The sequence below is a fragment of the Dendrobates tinctorius genome, unplaced genomic scaffold, assembly GCF_039654945.1.
Source record: "Dendrobates tinctorius isolate UK_male_01 unplaced genomic scaffold, ASM3965494v1 ptg000117l, whole genome shotgun sequence".
In the NCBI taxonomy this organism is placed as follows: domain Eukaryota; kingdom Metazoa; phylum Chordata; class Amphibia; order Anura; family Dendrobatidae; genus Dendrobates; species Dendrobates tinctorius.
The window spans coordinates 8,900,240-8,921,750 of NW_027361785.1; the positions used below are offsets into that span (position 1 = coordinate 8,900,240).

General features: G+C 43.9%; 1 protein-coding gene across 2 annotated transcripts in view; it reads right to left on the minus strand.

The window, feature by feature from the left end:
* Positions 1 to 21,511, minus strand: part of CFAP97D2 (CFAP97 domain containing 2) — a 142,704-nt gene that overhangs the window by 74,262 nt on the left and 46,931 nt on the right. Inside the window, exon 1 of one of the 2 annotated variants that reach the window (XM_073590518.1) lies at positions 8,192 to 8,392. The exons of the other annotated variant lie outside the window; for it this stretch is intronic. Within the exon in view, the coding sequence (XP_073446619.1) occupies positions 8,192 to 8,284 (93 nt within the window). The 5' untranslated portion in view covers positions 8,285 to 8,392. Of the gene's footprint in view, positions 1 to 8,191; positions 8,393 to 21,511 lie in introns of those variants that run through there. 2 annotated transcript variants of the gene reach the window in all.

Here is a 21,511-nt window from a genome sequence, read left to right on the forward strand (position 1 = left end):
GTGAAAAAAACGGAAATTTGGCGAAAATTTTGAAAATTTCGCAATTTTCCAACTTTGAATTTTTATGCCCTTAAATCACAGCGATACGGCACACAAAAAACTTAATACATAACATTTCCCACATGTTTACTTTACATCAGCACAGTTTTGGAACCAAAATTTTTTTTTGTCAGGAAGTTATAAGGGTTAAAAATTGACCAGCGATTTCTCATTTTTGCAACACCATTTTATTTTTAGGGACCACTTCACATTTGAAGCCACTTTGAGGGGTCTATAGGATAGAAAATACCCAAAAGTGACATCATTCTAAAAACTGCACCCCTTAAGGTGCTTAAAACCACATTCAAGAAGTTTATTAACCCTTTAGGTGCGTCACAGGAATTTTTTGAATATTAAAAAAAAAATGAACATTTAACTTTTTTTCACAAAAAAAATACTTCAGGTTCAATTTTCTTTATTTTACCAAGGGTAACAGGAGAAATTGGACTGCAAGACTTATTTTGCAATTTGTCCTGAGTACGCTGATACCTGATATGTGGGGGGAACCACTGTTTCGGCGCATGGCAGAGCTCAGAATGGAAGGAGCGCCGTTTGACTTTTTCAATGCAAAATTGGCTGGAATTCAGATCGGACGCCATGTCACGTTTGGCGAGCCCCTGATGTACCTAAACAGTGGAAACCCCCCCAAGTGACCCCATTTTGGAAACTAGACCCCCCAAGGAACTTATCTAGATATGTGGTGAGAACTTTGAACCCACAAGGGCTTCACAGAAGTTTATAACGTACAGCGGTACAATTAAAAAATCATATTTTTTCCACAAAAATGATCTTTTCACCCCCAATTTTTATTTTTCCAAGGGTAACAGGACCCTAAAAGTTATTGTGCAATTTGTCCTGAGTACGCTGATACCCCATATGTGGGTGTAAATGACTATTTGGGCGCATAGCAGAGCTCGGAAGGGAAGCAGCGCCATTTGACGTTTTTGGCTAGAATTGAGATCGGACACCATGTCGCGATTGGAAAACCCCTGATGTACCAAAACAGTGGAAACCCCCCACAAATGACACCATTTTGGAATCTAGACCCCCCAAGGAACTTATCTAGATGTGTGGTGAGAACTTTGAACCCCCAAGGGCTTCACAGAAGTTTATAACGTACAGCAGTACAATTAAAAAATCATATTTTTTCCACAAAAATGATCTTTTCACCCTCAATTCTTATTTTTCCAAAAGTAACAGGACCCTAAAAGATATTGTGCAATTTATCCTGAGTACGCTGATACCCCACATGTGGGGGTAAACCACTATTTGGGCGTATGGCAGAGCTCGGAAGGGAAGCAGCGCCATTTGACGTTTTTGGCTGGAATTGAGATCGGACACCATGTCGCGTTAGGAAAGCCCCTGATGTACCAAAACAGTAGAAACCCCCCACAAATGACACCATTTTGGAAACTAGGCCCCCCAAGGAACTTATCTAGATGTGTGGTGAGCACTTTGAACCCCCCAGTGCTTCACTGAAGTTTGTCCTGAGTACGCTGATACCTCATATGTGGGAGAAAACTACTGTATGGGCACACGTCGGGGCTCGGAAGGGAAGTAGTGACGTTTTGGAATGCAGACTTTGATGGAATGGTCTGCGGGTGTCATGTTGCGTTTGGAGAGCCCCTGATGTACCTAAACAGTGGAAACCCCCCACAAGTGACCCCATTTTGGAAACTAGACCCCCTAATGAACTTATCTAGATGTGTGGTGAGCACTTTGAACCCCCCAGTGCTTCACAGAAGTTTATAACGACCAGGCGTGAAAATAAAAATATCGTATTTTTTCAACAAACATCATCTTTTAGTCCCCATTTTTTTATTTTCCCAAGGGTAACAGGAGAAATTGGACCCCAAAAGTTGTTGTCCAATTTGTCCTGAGTACGCTGATACCTCATATGTGGGAGAAAACTACTGTATGGGCACACGTCGGGGCTCGGAAGGGAAGTAGTGACGTTTTGGAATGCAGACTTTGATGGAATGGTCTGCGGGTGTCATGTTGCGTTTGGAGAGCCCCTGATGTACCTAAACAGTGGAAACCCCCCACAAGTGACCCCATTTTGGAAACTAGACCCCCCACGAAGCTTATCTAGATGTGTGGAGAGCACTTTGAACCCCCAAGTGCTTCACAGAAGTTTATAACGCCTGGGCGTGAAAATAAAAAAAACATTTTTTTCCGCAAAATTATATTTTTGCCCCCAATTTTTTATTTTCCTAAGGGTAACAGGAGAAATTGGACCCCAAAAGTTGTTTTGTAATTTGTCCTGAGTAGGCTGATACCCTACATGTGGGGGTAAAACACTGTTTGGGCGCATGGCAGAGCTTGGAAGGGAAGGAGCACCATTTGACTTTTTCAACGCAGAATTGGCTGGAATTGAGATCAGACGCCATGTTGCCTTTGGAGAGCACCTGATGTGCCCAAACAGTGGAAACCCCCAATTATAACTCCAACCCGAACCTCAACACACCCCTAACCCTAATCTGAGCCCTAGCCCTAACCCTAGCCCTAACCCTAACCCTAGCCCTAACCCTAGCCCTAACCCTAGCCCTAACCCTAGCCCTAACCCTACCCTAACCCTAACCCTAGCGGGAAAATGGAAATAAATACATTTTCTTTTAGTTTTATTATTTTTCCCTAACTAAGGGGGTGATAACGGGGGGGTTTGATTTACGATTTATGGCGGTTTTTATGTTTGGCGGTTGTCGCACGCTAAAAGACGCTTTTTAGTGTAAAAATAGTTTTTGCATCACCACATTTTGAGAGCTATAATCTTTCCGTATTTTGACCCACCGAGTCATGTGAGGTCTTATTTTTTGCGGGACAAGTTGACGTTTTTATTGGTACCATTTTCGGGCACGTGACATTTTTTGATCGCTTTTTATTCCGATTTTTGGGACGCAGAATGAACAAAAACCAGCGTTTCATGAATTTCTTTTGGGGGGTGCGTTTACACCGTTCCGCGTGCGGTAAAATTGATAACGCGTTTTTATTCTTCGGGTCAGTACGGTTACAGCGATACCTCATTTAGGTCGTTTTTTATGTTTTGTCGGTTTTTTGCAATGAAAACTATTTTATATAAAAAATAATTATTTTTGTATCGCTTTATTCTGCGAGCTATAACTTTTTTATTTTTTTGCGGATGATGCTGTGTGGTGGCTCGTTTTTTGCGGGACAAGATGATGTTTTCAGCGGTACCATGCATATTTATATGCGTCTTTTTGATCGCGCGTTATTGCACTTTTTGTTCGGTGGTATGATAATAAATCATTATTTTTTGCTTCGTTTTTTATTTTTATTTTTTAAGGGGTTCGCTAAAGGGGTTAACTAATGGGACAGTTTTATAGGGCAGGTCATTACGGACGCGGCGATACCAAATATGTGTACTTTTATTGTTTTTTTTTTTTTATTTTGAAAAAATGGATTTATTGGGGAATATTTTTTTTTTTTTTACGGATTTATTTAGCGATTTTTTTTTTAATTATTTTTAACACTTTTTTTTTTTTTTTTTTTTTTACTTTACCTTGTCCCAGGTGGGACATCACTGTCCTGTGACAGATCGCTGATCTGTCACATCACAGATCACTGTGACAGATCAGCGATCTGTCACAGGCACTGCTGCAGACTTCCTCATGCCTGCGCTTTGCAGGCAGTGAGGAAGTCAGCTCCCTGCAGGCCCCCGTCGCCATCTTGGATCCGGGGGCCTGTAGGGAAAGAGCCCCCCGCAGCAGCGCTGCACATTGCGCTGCCGTGGGGGGCTCAGGGAAGCACGGAGGGAGCCCCCTCCCTGCCGATGCTTCCCTTTAACCCCCGGTACACCGCAATCGCGTTTGATCGCGGTGTGCAAGGGGTTAACGTGTCGGGGGCGGTCCATGACCTCCCCTGACACATTGTGCCGGGTGTCAGCTATGATAATTAGCTGACACTCGGCCGCGATCAGCGGCGCTCACCACGTGGGCGCCGCTGATCGCGATGACGTAATATTCCATCCATGGTAATTAGGTCCATGGTCACATGGACGGAATATTACGTCAATTGTAGGTAAGGGGTTAAGTGCTACTGAGTCCATGGCGTGGGGGGGAGACAGATGAAAGAACGGACCATATTATGAGGAAAAATGTAAGAAGAGAAACTGAGAAGTTAGAATAATGAAGTGATGTGTTAGGTCTGCTTTAAAAGATGTGTTTTAAAGGAAGACTTGGTCAGTGTATTCCAGAGAGGTGGTGCGGCACTGGAAAAGTCTTGGAGATGAGAGTCGAAGCTTAGTCTTGGATCATTTGCAGAATAGAGAACATGAGTAAAGCAGTAGACAGAGGTAAGGGTGGAGATGTAGGGTAGTGCAGAACTGTGGAGAGCTTTGTGAGAGATAGTGAAAAGTTTATGTTGTATTCTATAGGGCAACCAGTGCAATGACTGACACTGGGTGGAGGCATCTGAGTAGCGGCTGGACAGAAACCTGACTGCTGCATTCAGGATACATTGCACAGGAGAGTTTAGTGGGAGGAATACTGATTAGTTGAAGAGTTGTAGTAATAAAAACAAGAATGAATCAGAGAGATATGAACCCTTTAACGAAAAGAGGTATTTTTGGTTTTGCATTTTCATTTTTTGCTCCCCTTCCTCCCAGAGCCATAACTTTTTTATTTTTTGGTCAAAATGGCCATGTGAGGGCTTGTTTTTGCTAGACAAGTTGTACTTTTGAACGACACCATTGGTTTTACCATGTCATGTACTTGAAAATGGGAAAAAAATTCCAAGTGCGGTGAAATTGCAAAAAAAGTGCAATCCCAGACTTGTTTTTTGTTTTTTTTTTTCACCATGTTCACTAAATGCTACAACTAACCCAACTTTCTTTACGATTCTCCAGGTCATTATGAGTTCATGGACACCAAACATGTCTAGGTTCTTTTTTATTTACGTTGTGAATAAATATTCTAAATTTGCTAAAAAAAAAATTGTGCCATTTTCCGATACCAGTAGCTTCTCATTTTTCGTGATTTCGGGTTGGTTGAGGGCTTACTTTTTGCGTGCCGAGCTGTCGTTTTTAATGATACCATTGTGGTACAGATACAATCTTTTGATCACCCATTATTGCATTTTAATGCAATGTTGCGGCGACCAAAAAACGTAATTCTGGCATTTTTAATTTTTTTCTCATTACACCGTTTAGCGATCGGGTTAATTCTTTTTTTTTTATATTGACAGATCCGGCGATTATGAATGTGACGATACCAAATATGTGTATGTTTAATTTTTTTATTGTTTTATTTTGAATGGGACGAAAGGGGGGTGATTTGAACTTTTATATTTTTTTAATATGTTTTTTACTTTTGGCATGCTTCAATATTCTCCAAGGGAGACTAGAAGCTGCAGCTGTCCAATCGGCGCTACTACATACAAGCAATAATCAGATCACCTCTATGTAGCAGAATTGCTCACTTGCTATGAGCGCCAACCACCGGACGGCACTCATAGCAATCGAGCACTGACAGCTATAGAGGTTTGCAGGAGACCTCTGGTTGTCATGCCAATCCATCGGTGACCCACGATCGCGTGATGGGGGTCACCGACGGGTGGATCTACAGAGTGATTGCCGGAAGCATGCGTTAAATGCAGCTGTCAGTTTGACAGCGGCATTTAATGGGTTAATAGCCGCAGGTGGATCACAATTCCACCCGTGGCTGTTCCCAGGCTCATGTCAGCTGTTCAAAACAGCTGACATCTTCTGGGAAAGATGTGGGCTCACCGCCGGAGCCCACATCAAAGGGGGAGACATGACATTGGCGTAAATTTACGCTCATTGTCGGAAAGGGGTTAAGGCTCATTCATCAAGGTATTTACCAGAAATCCCTGATAAGTCGCAAAAATGTTGTGACTTTTGGCGCCTTCTATCCAGTTTCACTTGAGCTGTTGCATGCTTTACACTAAAATATTCAGGATTGAGAGTCCTCAGTAGTTGATAGCTTTTAATGGCTAACTGAAAAGATGGTAATACATTGCAAGCTTTCGAGACTACTCAGGTCTCTTCATGAAGAGACCTGAGTAGTCTCGAAAGCTTGCAATGTGTTACCATCTTTTCAGTTAGCCATTAAAAGGTATCAACTACTGAGGACTCTCAATCCTGAATATTTTTCTATCTACTGGCTAACACGGTACAAAGATATACATCTTCCCTGCTTTACACTAGAAATTTTACTCCAGTCTCTGATTGGAATAAGATTTGTTGTCATATGTACAGAGGTGCACGCCACTTTGCTGATGTGCCAGATTCATTAAGATGCTCATGCCTCTTAATGAATCACGTTTGCTTGACTTCAAGCCCCCTCATCAAGATCAGCACTGTTCATGTCAGTCTTGATGAATTGGGCTTTAAAAGTTTTTTGCAGTTTCAATGATTTCAGAAGGACAGATTCGGGAGATGCAGTGTAGGGGACAAGAGCATGTGAGTGATTGGATATAGGAATTAAATATTAAAGAATATACTCCCAAAATAAAGTGTATTGACTGGGAGTTATGGTAGAGTACCACACACAGAAATGGAAGTATCAGGTTTAGGTTTGAGTCAGGAAGCGACAAACAAGTTTATCTGAAATGGCGTTTAAGGCTTGGATGCCATAAGTAGTACTGCAGTGTTGCTAGGCCTTCTCATCTGACCTATTCTTTGGATGCCAAATTATTCAAGTCCAGACCTCTCACTGGATCTAATTATAGTAGAACTTTTTCCAAGGACCCATATTATTTTATTTGTTTCTTTTAATAAGAGCTTTAGGATGTGGGAAAGATCAAACAAGCTATTGCTGGTTATTTGATTCATGTTTGCTCTTTTACCGTAACTAGTAAAACCTGGCAACATATCAATGAAACACTTAGTAGCAAATCACTGAAATCCACTTGAAGTTGAGCATACAAAAGCACAGAAGATATTCGGTACAAGAAAGCACCAGAGATGAGTGCATCCATTCACCGTACTGTAGTAAGGGGTTAAGGTAAGGATTGTACTCGGTGACTTTCCCCCCCGCAGAGTATATTTCATACCACTGATGCAAAGCTGACGTCCAGAGTTATTAATCTAATTCCCTTGGTCTCCACTTTTTGACTTCAACCAATTAATATCTTATTAACAGACCATAATACCGTGATCTCAAATTCCATTCATTTCTTTTTAGTTTTCTATCCCTGATCACATCTAGAACAGAGATTTAGAAGAACTGGTTCTGGTCAAGTACACAGTTGAATGTCATGTCTGTCGGGGGTGCTCGCACTATACATGAGTGCAGCACAGTATATACTATACATGTGTGCAGCACAGTATAGGGTCCGGGTCATGGAGTACTTTTATGTAGTTTGTTTGAGTAGTTGGCAATTGGTTTAAAAATATTGATAAACCCGATCAGAACTTGTAAATCCTACTGTCTTATATGGACTGAACTGGATCATATGGGCAAGCCATTTTGGTGATCAGTACACTCCTATCCCTTCCCACTGGGATAATCTGCGTCCCAGAGAGCTTCAGCAAAAGTAGATCTGGAATAATGCATTTATAGGCATCGTAGGCTTTGGATGATTTACTTAAGAGATTCTATAACATTGTGCTAATCCGTATTAGTTGCATCCCTATGCACAACAGTAGTAGTTAACATTAAATTAAATTAATTTATTAATAGCACAAGGAACCCCAAAATATGATGGATTGCGAGTTTGCAGATTTGACGTAGTTATGAAGTCTTAAGGAAATTACCAGCTGTAGATTATCATATATATATATATATATACATATACACACACACATTCCAAAGACATACTGATAGGGAATTTAGATTGTGAGCCGCATCAGGGACAGTGATAATAATGTGTGCACACTGTAAAGCGCTGCGGAATATGTTAGCGCTATATAAAAATAAAGATTATTATTATAAAGATTATTATCATACACACACACACACACACACTGGCAGACTCAGACAGAAAAGGGCCCCTGTGCAACAGTCTATGGGCCCTTTGTAATCCAAAAGCTCATTATCATGTACAATTCCTCATGTTTCGGAGGTAGATGTGGGCCCCCTTATATTGACCCCTATATAAAATACTAAGACTGATAACAATAGCACGCCTATTTTACTAGACCCCGCTGTGTTTTTCTATTTTTCATACATACCTTTCTTTTGTGCTCATCGTAGTAGGTTTTGTCCCATTTCTGCTGCAGGTATTTATTACCACATGGTAATATGGGTTGGTAAGCTCTGTGCATCCTGAGCGTGTTTAACCCCACAGGGCGGCAAGCCACTTAATGACTAAGGATCCGAGGCTGCGGAGGAATACTGTGGAGATTACGGTGTGTTTGAGGCCGGTCATGTGGTGGTTGTCATGACATTGGTGTTAAGGAGAAAAGTGAATAGCTAGTGGTAGACGTCCAAACATTGTGGCTGTATACCAGCAAACAAAACCTGAATATATCATAGCACAATGCTGCACCATAAGCCCTGATTATATCCTGTCATAGGTGACGGACCCTGCCAGTCTGAAGAATGCAACCGGACAAAAGCACAAGGAGAATGTATGTAATCAGCACAAGGCTGAGCTTGGTCATCAGATTTTTTTCATTTCCTTTTATATATGTACTTATACTGTATATATTTCGTAATATATTAGTTCTGCTTTCAGCGCAGTACCTATATTACAATGCCCTCTTTCACAAATTTACCTATATCTCTATCTAATAATAAATTGGCTAGTTTGGTTAATGAATGAGGAGATGCTGATTTTTTTCTGTACAGAGTGAATTATGCCAAGTACAGCCCATACAGTGGGGTTGTGGATCCAGATCTGCAGAGGGGCCCACCGGTGATTTTCCCTGTTCCCCTATGGGCCAGTCCGAACCTGGTTTCCAATATGTTCTGTATGACCAAAGATTTTGCAAATTTCCATCATTGCGCTCATAGGCACATCAAGCATGTAAGAAATCTATAAATTACAGCAAACAACATTACATTCTTTAAAGGTCACAATAACTTCATTTGTATTAAACACCTGCGAAATCAGCTGCCGTGAAGCCCTGAATGGGCCGCATCATGCCAAATGCTTGGGGATTCTCTGTCACTCAATTTATAGGCTAGTGACATCAGCACCTGTCATGATGTCACCTGTGACCGTCACTACTTGTTCTAAGGCGTTAAAGTAAATGCCATTGACATCGCTCGTTGTGACATCATTACCCAGTGACACCATTAAGTCAATGACATCATCATTAATAAAAAATGAAGGAAACAAATGCCAAACAAGCATAAATAGCGAAGGAAACTGGAAAGAATGTGAGCGCAATAGGGTCTTATCCGGGGTAATTGAGAAATAAGAGCAAGGAATGTGCTCATGTTGGAGGGTTGGGAATGCCACAACTCTCATATCAGCTGATATTGGCTGCTGAGGATCCACAGAAAGGATATCAACTGCATCTGGAGAAGGTGGAGTTAAATCCGCGCTGCCAGTGGTGGAGGTTGCAGTAAGAAAAATGTAGGAGGTTTAATTAACTTGTATCAACCTTTTTAATACAGATATAATCATTTATGATAATCTATATCATACGTGTAGTAATGTATTCCCTGCTTGCATTTAAAATCACCATAGTCATATACTGCATACCCTTACCCACTTTGAGGTACATCTTTCATGCCCCCATTTTGTCTTTTTGATATTTTTATTATGAATATTTTAAGCATTATTCTTTTATATGTTTAATATAATAAAGGCTAGTTATCTGTCATTTATTGTTGGTATTTTTTTCCTTCTTTTTCGTTATACATGTGTTAATGTCTTAAGACATTGTACCCTGCCCTGCTGGACATCATCAGTGGAGACATTGGCATAGCAGGACTATGGGGGGAGTCCTACTATGGTGATGTCTCCAGAGACTTGATGTATGGTGCCTAAAAGATATACATCACAAGAAGGGTCCTGGCACTTCATTTATTGGTCACCAAATGTGATGTCATTATCTACACCCAAAAACTGAAGCGACAAATAGATAGTCCAAATATAAAAGTGAATGTAGCCTTAATAACCAGATCTTCTACCTAATGATGGTAGTAGCAAGCAAAAACAATAGAACACCCAATGGATCTCCTAGCACATGTCTGAACACAGTCTTAGATGTATTGGGACTAAAGTAAAAAATAGTTTGCAAAGGTGTACATAGTACATAAAAAAGTTGGCACTTTGCTAGAACATGAGAATGAAGGAGGAAAAGAACGGTGGGGTCTCAGCAGGTGACTCCCAACTGATCAAACAGTTCTAGCATGTCCTAGTAATTTACTTTGTACAGATGTATAAGTCAAGCTTACAAGAAATCAAGCACCCCTTTTTTGGACCTAGTGACACCTCTTTATCTGGAGGACTGTACCTATATATTCTATACTGCTGTTCCAAATGATAAAAGGTGCACGCAAACAGACGGTAAAATACAGTTGCTATAACACATGATGACTCTGCCTGTTTCATGTCATATTGTTATACCTTAGAAAGTAAGATCATTTTCATGTGAAAATTTGTGCAAGTATACAGCTAAATGCAAAGGGTTAAATTCTCAGTAAAACGGCAGCAGAAAGAACTGACTGCAGATTCCAAATCAGACCCATGTTTTATTTTTACAAAACTTTTTTTTTAACTCAGCATGTAAATAAAATTTGTGAAAACCATATCCAACACCTTGCTGCCAGTGTGATAAACTGTGGATTTTCCGTTCTCAAAAGCGGATGGAGAATATGCGGCAGATCTTGTACTTGTGAACATATCCAGAATGAAACATTGTTACATCAAGTACATGAAACATCAATCGAAACAATTTCTGAAACAAACAGTAAGAGGCGCTGCTGAGCTACATTTGTAGTATGTTGGAAATATTTTTTTGCCCAAAAAGACAAAAGTATTCTAAGAGTGGTATGTTGAACTATAGAAAAAAAGAAATGGGCCACACATCCAAAAATCAGGAGTTGATCTAATACCGATGGCAAAAATTTACTAAACTGAACATGATGTACTTAGTTTAAAATTTTGATCAGACTGTATTAAGCCCACTGCTACATCTCGGTGAACCTCTCAGTGGATCCTAACTTTTTAAAGCCTTAGGCCGGCGTCACACTAGAGAGGAATACGGACGAGTGAGAGGCGATAAAAAAAACGCATTGCACACGGACCAATGATTCTCTATGGGGCAGCTCCCATCAGCCGTATTTTTCTTGCGTATATTTTACGGTCCGTGCCAATCGCAGCATGCTACGATTGTCAGCGTACTACGGCCGTAATACGCCAATGCAAGCCTATGGGTGCGCTACAAATACACATTACACACGGACCACACATGTGACTTGCGAGAAATACGCACCCGGTGTCTTATAGAAAAGCCGGCAATTCAGTGTGCTATACAGTAAAATCACACTGACAGGTTTACTAAAGAAACGAAAGAATAGATATATACACATAGAATACATTTATCTATTATATAAAGCTCAAGTGTGTGTATGTATGTATGTCCGCGATTGGCATCCGCACCGTCGCAGCTACAGCCACAAAATTTGGCACAGTCACACGTCTGGACCCCGAGAGCGTCCTAGGCTATGTTGTGAGGTGAAATTTTAACCCCGCACGTTCAAATTTACCAAACAATTTTGCCCCTATCTACATAATGGGGAAAAAGTGTGTGTGTATCAAGCCCCGCCCCTCATTATGATGTCATAATGGTTGCCATGGTGACGCTGATGTCATCATAGGTTGCAAGCCCCGCCGCTCATTATGATGTCATAATGGTTAACTATGGGATGGAGGATGTGTGATGGGTATATGGGCACTGGACTATGGGATGGAGGATATGTATGACGGGTATATGGGCACGGGACTATGGGATGGAGGATGTGTGATGGGTATATGGGCACTGGACTATGGGATGGCGGATATGTATGATGGGTATATGGGCACAGGACTATGGGATGGAGGATATGTATGATGGGTATATGGGCATGGGACTATGGGATGGAGGATGTGTGATGGGTATATGGGCACTCGACTATGGGATGGAGGATATGTATGATGGGTATATGGGCACGGGACTATGGGATGGAGGATATGTATGATGGGTATATGGGCATGGGACTATGAGATGAAGGATGTGTGATGGGTATATGGGCACTCGACTATGGGATGGCGAATATGTATGATGGGTGTATGGGCATGGGACTATAGGATGGAGAATATGTATGATGGGTATATGGGTATGGGACTATGGGATGGAGGATGTGTGATGGGTATATGGGCACTCGACTATGGGATGGAGGATAGGTATGTTGGGTATATGGGCACGGGACTATGGGATGGAGGATAATTATAATTTGTTATAACTATCCACAGTTAGTTACTATGCCCGGGCAGCGCCGGGCTCTTCAGCTAATATATATATATATACACTCACTGGCCACTTTATTAGGTACACCTGTCCAACTGTGTGTTAAGACTTAATTTCTAATCTGCCAATCACATGGCGGCAACTCAGTGCATTTAGGCATGTAGACATGGTCAAGACAATCTCCTGCAGTTCAAACCGAGCATCAGTATGGGGAAGAAAGGTGATTTGAGTGCCTTTGAACGTGGCATGATTGTTGGTGCCAGAAGGGCTGGTCTGAGTATTTCAGAAACTGCTGATCTACTGGGATTTTCACGCACAACCATCTCTAGGGTTTACAGAGAATGGTCCGAAAAAGAAAAAAAATCCAGTGAGCGGCAGTTCTGTGGCCGGAAATGCCTTGTTGATGCCAGAGGTCAGAGGAGAATGGGCAGACTGGTTCGAGCTGATAGAAAGGCAACAGTGACTCAAATTGCCACCCGTTACAACCAAGGTAGGCAGAAGAGCATCTCTGAACGCACAGTGCGTCGAACTTTGAGGCAGATGGGCTACAGCAGCAGAAGACCACACCGGGTACCACTCCTCTCAGCTAAGAACAGGAAACTGAGGCTACAATTTGCACAAGCTCATCGAAATTGGACAGTAGAAGATTGGAAAAACGTTGCCTGGTCTGATGAGTCTCGATTTCTGCTGCGACATTCGGATGGTAGGGTCAGAATTTGGCGTAAACAACATGAAAGCATGGATCCATCCTGCCTTGTATCAACGGTTCAGGCTGGTGGTGGTGGTGTCATGGTGTGGGGAATTTTTTCTTGGCACTCTTTGGGCCCCTTGGTACCAATTGAGCATCGTTGCAACGCCACAGCCTACCTGAGTATTGTTGCTGACCATGTCCATCCCTTTATGACCACAATGTACCCAACATCTGATGGCTACTTTCAGCAGGATAATGCGCCATGTCATAAAGCTCGAATCATCTCAGATTGGTTTCTTGAACATGACAATGAGTTCACTGTACTCAAATGGCCTCCTCAGTCACCAGATCTCAATCCAATAGAGCATCTTTGGGATGTGGTGGAACGGGAGATTCGCATCAGGGATGTGCAGCCGACAAATCTGCGCCAACTGTGTGATGCCATCATGTCAATATGGTCCAAAATCTCTGAGGAATGCTTCCAGCACCTTGTTGAATCTCTGCCACGAAGAATTGAGGCAGTTCTGAAGGCAAAAGGGGGTCCAACCCGTTACTAGCATGGTGTACCTAATAAAGTGGCCAGTGAGTGTATATATATATATATATATATATATATATACACACACATACATGTCATTGAGACACATATATATTTATATATTTATATTTCACAGAGTTCTTCATAGCAGAATAGCCGCCAATTCAATTGCTGGCTTCTGTCAAATCATTCCCAAACCCGACATGAAATGACACATGGTTTACATACAGTAAACCATTTCATTTCATGTTTTTTTTTTATATGTTCATTTCATGGTTTTTTTTTTATATGTCCCTGACTAATAATTAGATGAGGGTTTGTGTGCAAAATTTGGGAGGTGTAGGTGTTAATTTAAGGGGTTAATTTGTTGTAAAAAAATGCGTGGGCTTCCGCTGTAATTTGTCAACCAGAGAGGTAAAGCAGGTGAGTGAGGGCAGATTTTAATAGCCATGAGAGGGACCATTGTTTTTGCCCCCCCCCCGGCTACAAAAATCTGCCCCCCCCCCCGGCTACAAAAATCTGCCCCCGGACACCCCAGAAATGGCGCATCTATAAGATGTGCCAACTCTGGCACTTATCCTCTCTATTCCAATTGCCCTGTAGCGGTGGCGAATGGGTTAATATAACAAAGGGTTAATGTCACCATTCGATTGTAAAGGCCCAGTCACACTAAGTGACTTACCAGCGATCCCAACAACGATATTAACGTGTCAGGATCGCTGGTGAATCGCTATGTGATCGCTGGTGAGCTGTCAAACAGACAGCTTCACCAGCAATTAGCACAGCGACGCCGAGTGTACGACATCGCTGTGTTCAGCGCTGATTCATGTCAAAAATAGAATTAAAATAAAAAATATTGTTATTCTCACCTTCCGACGTCCCGTGCAGCATTCCCGCCTCTCTCCACGCTCCGGTCCCAGTAATCCTTTGCGAGAATTACCGTGATGACGTCCGTTCTCGCGGGATCGCGAAGTCTCGCGGTCATTCTTGCAAAGGATTACTGGGACCGGAGTGTGGAAAGAGGCGGGAATGCTGCACGGGACGTCGGAAGGTGAGAATAGTAATTTTTTTTTTTTTTTTATTATTATTATTTTATCGCTGATCGCTGGTCTCCCGCCTATCACACACAGCGATGCGTGCTGGCCAGCGGGAGACCAGCAACGAAAGAAATGTCCAGAGATTTCCCAGAGCGATCAGCGATACCGGCAGGGGGGGCGGTCGCTGATCGCTGTCACACACAGCGATCTCGCTGGTGAGATCGCTGTGTGTGACGGGGCCTTAAGGTAACACTAAGCCGATTAATAATGGAGAGGTGTCAATATTGCACATCATACAGAAGCATTTCAGTTGTATTTACATGCGCTGAGTTCAGGACGCCAAATGAGTGTGATCGACAATATTGAAGTCGTTCAACACTTGTTTCCCGGCCTCTTTCCACTGTCTGAGAACGAATGATGGGGACAGAACAATCACTAATGGATCACTAAAAGATCACCATACAGTATCATGTTATCAGCAGCACATCTACAGTTTACAAACCATAGTCCTCCATATAATATAATGTGCCCCATAGTCCTCCATACAGTATAATACACTCATAGTCCTCCATATATTAAAATACACTGCCCAGTCCTCCATATAGTATAATACACTCCTCATAGTGCTCCATATAGTACAATGCACCGCCATAGTCATCCATGTAGTACAATTCACTTCCTATAGTATAATGCACCCTATAGTTCTTCATATAATGTATTCACCATAGTCCTCGATATAGTATAATGCAGCCCACATATAGTATAATGCAGCCACCCCATAGAGCATAATGCTGCCACCCCACAGAGTATAATGCAGCCCCACCATACAATATAATGTAACCCCCCCATAGTCACTAGACTTCACCCACTATATCAGCACTGTGGCATAATTTGAAAGCAGAGCAAAAAGAGGCCAATCTAATAAGGGACAAAAAACAAACTGGCACAAACAGTAACATAAGGATGGAAATTCAGCACAGCCCCAGCCGGGGCTGGCTGACCACACAAAACTGAAGACAAAAGCAAATCAAATGTGAACAATAGCAAAGAACACTTAGCTTGAGCATGCAGGGACTGAACTGGAAACTAAGACCTCAGGAGGCAGGAAAAATCACCAGCAGGGATAGAGGGAGTCGGCTGTCTTAAATCCAGTCAGAGACTCCAGATGTCCAATCGTCGTCCTCATTATCAGGTGGCAGGCCTCTGTCAATTAGATCAGCTTCATTACCTCCTGTAACCACCAGAGGGAGACCAAAAAGAGAACTCGCGACTCCTCTGTCAATACAACCAGCTCCACTACCTTCACTAGCAACCAGAGGTAGGCCAGAAAGTGAATTCACAACAGTACCCCCCCTTGAGGAGGGGTCACTGAACCCTCATCCACGCCACCAGGCCGATCAGGATGGGCCCGGTGAAAAGCACGAACCAATCTAACAGCATGAATGTCAGAAGCAGAGACCCAAGTGTCATGCTCGCCATGTCTGTCATGTCTGCCTTGTCTGTTTTGCCTCAAGAACCCCTGGAGCGGTGTGCACGCGCATCTCGTGTCTGCTATCTTGCATGTTCTATAGAGCAGTGTGCACACTCACCTCATGTCTGTTGAGCTGCAGGATGCCTGCATTTCTGCTCTGCCTTCTGTGATCATCTCGTCATGTCTAGAACCCCAGATCATGTGTCCTTCCTATGCTCCAGCATAGGCTGGTTCTGCAATCATCTCTGCATGTCTGGAACTCTGATCATGTGACCTGCCTAGGTTTCAGCACTGGTTCTGCAATCATCCCTGCATGTCTGGAATCCTGATCATGTGACTGCTCCCTGTGATCCTGGAGGATCTGAACTGGAAGTTCTCCGCTGGTCCTGACCCGGAAGTGGAGGTGCCATGCCCTATATCAGACTGCCCCTTCCTTTGCTCAGAGCCTGAGTATTGTGTTGCTTCCCTGCATGGGTGCTTGGTCTGCTGGGTCGCTCCTTCTATTCTGTGCCCTTGCACTTTGCTCTGTCGTGCGTCTCTGCACACGCTCCATGCTCGTATTCTGTCTCTTGTCTCGTGCTTTGTCTCGTGTTGTCCTTCTTGCTTTGTTTGTCCTCGCTATGCTTCCTTGTTATGCTATGTTCTGTACCCTATCCCTGACGTGTCTCTCTACACGTGCAGGCCTCCGCTCTGTAGCCTGTCCCTGACGTGTCTCTCTACACGTGCAGGCCTCCGCTCTGTACCCTGTCCCTGACGTGTCTCTCTACACGTGCAGGCCTCCGCTCTGTACCCTGTCCCTGACGTGTCTCTCTACACGTGCAGGCCTCCGTTCTGTACCCTGTCCCTGGCGTGCCTCTCTACACGTGCAGGCCTCCGCTCTGTACGCTGTCTAGTCCCAAGGCTCTCCCTTGGCCCGGCTCTGGGCTTCGGCCTACGCTCGCTGCTAGACTCTGTCCCTGTCCCTGGCGTGTCTCTCCACATGCGCAGGCCTCATCTTGTACTTTGCCCCTGGCATGCCCTCTGCTTGCGCAGGAGTCTGCCTCTTACCCTATGCCTTGTCTCTGATGTTTCGTGCGCCCTTGCACTTTTCGCACTAGGCTTTGCCGTGCTGTTTCGCACACGTCTCTGTCATGTACCTTTGCCTAGCCCTGCATTGTGGCTCCATGCCCTTGTGCACGCTCCTGGTCACCCTATGCCTGCCTGTTGTGCCTCAGCCATGTCGCCTCTAGTTGTACTCACCTGTGTGCCTCAGCCGTGCCCGCCGTCCAGTGCTATAGTGGTTACCGGCTGTGTGAGCCACAGCTGTGCCGCCTCTAAGTCGTGCCCACCTGCTTATGCCACCGTCGGTACCGCCTGCCGATGCCCCAGCCGTGGTTTCCGTGCTCCCTTGCACGCACGCTGGTTTTCGCACTGTGCCTTTTCGTGATACTCTTGCACAAAGTCTTTTTGCTTACTTTGCTCTGCTCTGAACCCTGTCTTGCCTGCCGGATTCCGTAACCTGCCAACCACTGCCAGAGGTCTGGACCTAGATGACTGCGGCCTGATGTCCGGAGGTGATTTCCGCAGTCTGATTCCTGGACCCTGTCGGTCGATGCCAGCGCCCCGGATTCCGATGCCACCGCACCCTATCTTGGTCCCTGGCGTGTCCTCTGCACGCGCAGGCCTCCGTCCTGTATCTCTCCCTGGCGTGTCTCTTCGCACGCGCAGGCCACCGTCCCTGTACCTGTCCCTGGCATGCCCCTTGGCATGCGCAGGCCTCCGTCCTGTGAACCTGACCCGGGCGTGTTCGTTGACACGCATCCTGTTTCTAACTTTGTCTTGTCTCCTTGCATGGAACCCTGGAACCATGCTTACCGGATGTCCGGAACCTGCCGATCACCTTCAGAGCTACAGAACCTGATGTCCCGGTTGATCATTGCCTGCTGTCCTGAGTCCGATGTCCTCGTGCCTCTGTCTACCATCTGCACGTACCATGCTTTGGACCTCGGCGTGCCCTTGCACACACCTTGCTCTATGTACTCTGTGTGTTCACGTTTTGCACCTGTTTTACCCTGAAGTGTTCCTCATGCCTTAGACCTCGGCGTGCCCTTGCACGCATCTTGCTCTATGTACTTTGTATGTTCACGTTTTGCACCTGTTGTACCCAGAAGTGTTCCTTAATGAAGTTTCCTTGAACTAACGTCTTGTCTCGCCTTGTCTTGTTTCCCTGAGCCGGCCGACTGGTCCAGCTGCCGTGGTGGCTCACCCCCTTGGTCTTGCCCCTGACACTCCCTGTATAGGGGGTGGTTCCTCACTAGGTCAGCTCGCCCTAGGTCGGTGGGTGCCACGGCCCAGAGGGTCCACTCATTCAAGAAAAACGACTCAGCTTAAGCTGACGCTTGTCACACCAAGAATTATCCTCCTGCCCATAACCCTTCCATTTGACCAAGCACTGGAGTCTCCGTCTAGCCAAACGAGAATCCAATATTTTCTCTACCTCATATTCCACATTGCCTTTAACCAATACAGGGTCAGGAGGTGCCGCCATAGGAACTACTGGCTCAACAAACCTCTTCAACAGAGATTTATGAAACACGTTATGGATCTTAAACGTAACTGGAAGAGCCAATCGAAAAGAAACAGGATTAAGAATCTCCAAAATCTTTTAAGGTCCAATACATCTTGGCTTGAACATTGGAGACGCAACCTTCATAGAAATATTCTTTACGACAAACAAACCATATCACCCACTTTAAACCGGGGACCAGGGGTGAACCTAGCCTCTCTGCTGCCTGAGGTGAACAGCAAAATAACGCCCCCAGACACAAAGTAAATTCTCATATCTATCCTGTAAAACTGAGTATAGTAGTGGACATTTTGATTTAGATAAATAGAAAAAAAAAGTGTCCAAACACAAGGATGTCAGCGGCATCACACGCACATAGAAGAACAACACAGAAGTATCCAGAACAAGGGTCATTAATGGCAATGGTAGGCCTGGCACAGGGCCAGACTGGGACAAAAATGCAGCCCTGCCACACAAATCCCACCAGCCCACAAACTATAACACTCCTCACCCCGATCAGTGAATTTTTGCTATACTTTGTTGTCCCCTCATCACTCTCTTTAAGGAGTTATTTGAAGAGCCACATGTGAATGGCACCACAGTGCGTATGACTGACCACAGCTTCATTTACATGGTGCTCTTCAAAGCTATGTTTCCCAGGATCAAGGGGGTCCCAGCGGTCAGATCCACAACAAACAGAAAGTCATCCCCTATCCCCACATAATGCTCCATACAGTATTATGTGCCCCATGTATTTCTTCGTACAGTATAATGGGCCATATATAATGCTCCATGCAGCATAATGGGCCCCATATATTACTTCATACAGTATAATGGGCCCCCATATATTACTTCATACAGTATAATGGGCCCCATATATTACTTCATACAGTATAATGGGCCCCATATATTACTTCATACAGTATAATGGGCCCCATATATTACTTTATACAGTACAGTCATGGCCAAAAGTTTTGAGAATGACACAAATATTATATTTTCACATGATCTGCTGGCCTCTGGTTTTTATGTGTGTTTGTCAGATGTTTTTATCACATACAGAAATATAATTGCAATCATATTATGAGTAGCAAAAGGTTATATTGACAGAATGAGTTAATGCAGCAAGTCAATATTTGCAGTGTTGACCCTTCTTCTTCAGGACCTCAGCAATTCTCCCTGGCATGCTCTCAATCAACTTCTGGATCAAATCCTGACTGATAGCAGTCCATTCTTGCAAAATCAATGCTTTTATTTTGTCTGAATTTGATGGTTTTTGTTTGTCCACCCGTCTCTTGATGATTGACCACAAGTTCTGAATGGGATTAAGATCTGGGGAGTTTCCAGGCCATGGTCCCAAAATCTCTATGTTTTGTTCCCTGAGCCATTTAGTTATCACCTTTGCTTTATGGCAAGGTGCTCCATCATGTTGAAAAAAGCATTGTTGATCGCCAAACTGCTCTTGGACGGTTGGGAGAAGTTGCTCTTGGAGGACATTCTGGTTCCATTCTTTATTCATGGCTGTGTTTTTAGGCAAGACTGAGATAGAGCCCATTCCCTTGGCTGAGAAGCAACCCCACACATGAATGGTTTCAGGATGCTTGACAGTTGGCATGAGACAAGACTGGTGGTAGCGCTCACCTGGTCTTCTCTGAATAAGCCGTTTTCCAGATGTCCCAAACAATCGAAAAGGGGATTCATCAGAGAAAATGACTTTACCCCAGTCCTCAGCAGTCCACTCCCTGTACCTCTTGCAGAATATCAGTCTGTCCATGATGTTTTTTCTGGAGAGAAGTGGCTTCTTTGCTGCCCTCCTTGAGACCAGGCCTTGCTCCAAGAGTCTCCGCCTCACAGTGTGTGCAGATGCACTCACACCTGCCTGCTGCCATTCCTGAGCAAGCTCTGCACTGCTGGTAGCCCGATCCCGCAGCTGAAACACTTTTAAGAGACGGTCCTGGCGCTTGCTGGTCTTTTTTGGGCGCCCTGGAGCCTTTTTGGCAACAAGGGAACCTCTCTCCTTGAAGTTCTTGATGATGCGATAGATTGTTGACTGAGGTGCAATCTTTCTAGCTGCGATACGCTTCCCTGTTAGGCCATTTTTGTGCAGTGCAATGATGACTGCACGTGTTTCTTTAGAGATAACCATGGTTAACAGAAGAGAAACAATGATGCCAAGCACCAGCCTCCTTTTAAAGTGTCAAATGGTGTCATTCTTACTTAATCATGACAGATTGATCTCCAGCCCTGTCCTCATCAACACCCACACCTGTGTTAATGGAGCAATCACTGAAACGATGTTAGCTGGTCCTTTTAAGGCAGGGCTGCAATGATGTTGAAATGTGTTTTGGGGGATAAAGTTAATTTTCTAGGCAAATATTGACTTTGCAAGTAATTGCTGTTAAGCTGATCACTCTTTATAACATTCCGGAGTATGTGCAAATTGCCATTAGAAAAAATGAAGCAGTAGACTTTGTAAAAATTAATATTTGTGTCATTCTCAAAACTTTTGGCCATGACTGTATAATGGGCACCATACATTACTTCATACAGTATAATGGGCACCATATATTACTTCATACAGTATAATGGGCACCATATATTACTTCATACAGTATAATGGCCACCATATATTACTGCATACAGTATAATGTGCACCATAGGTATATAGCCCCCCAGCATGGTATAATACAGCCCAGCATGGTAAATAGCTCCCCCAAAATGGTATAATACAGCCCAGCATGGTATAATACAGCCTGTATACCATGCTGAGCTGTACACCATGGTGGGTTGTATAATACAGCCCAG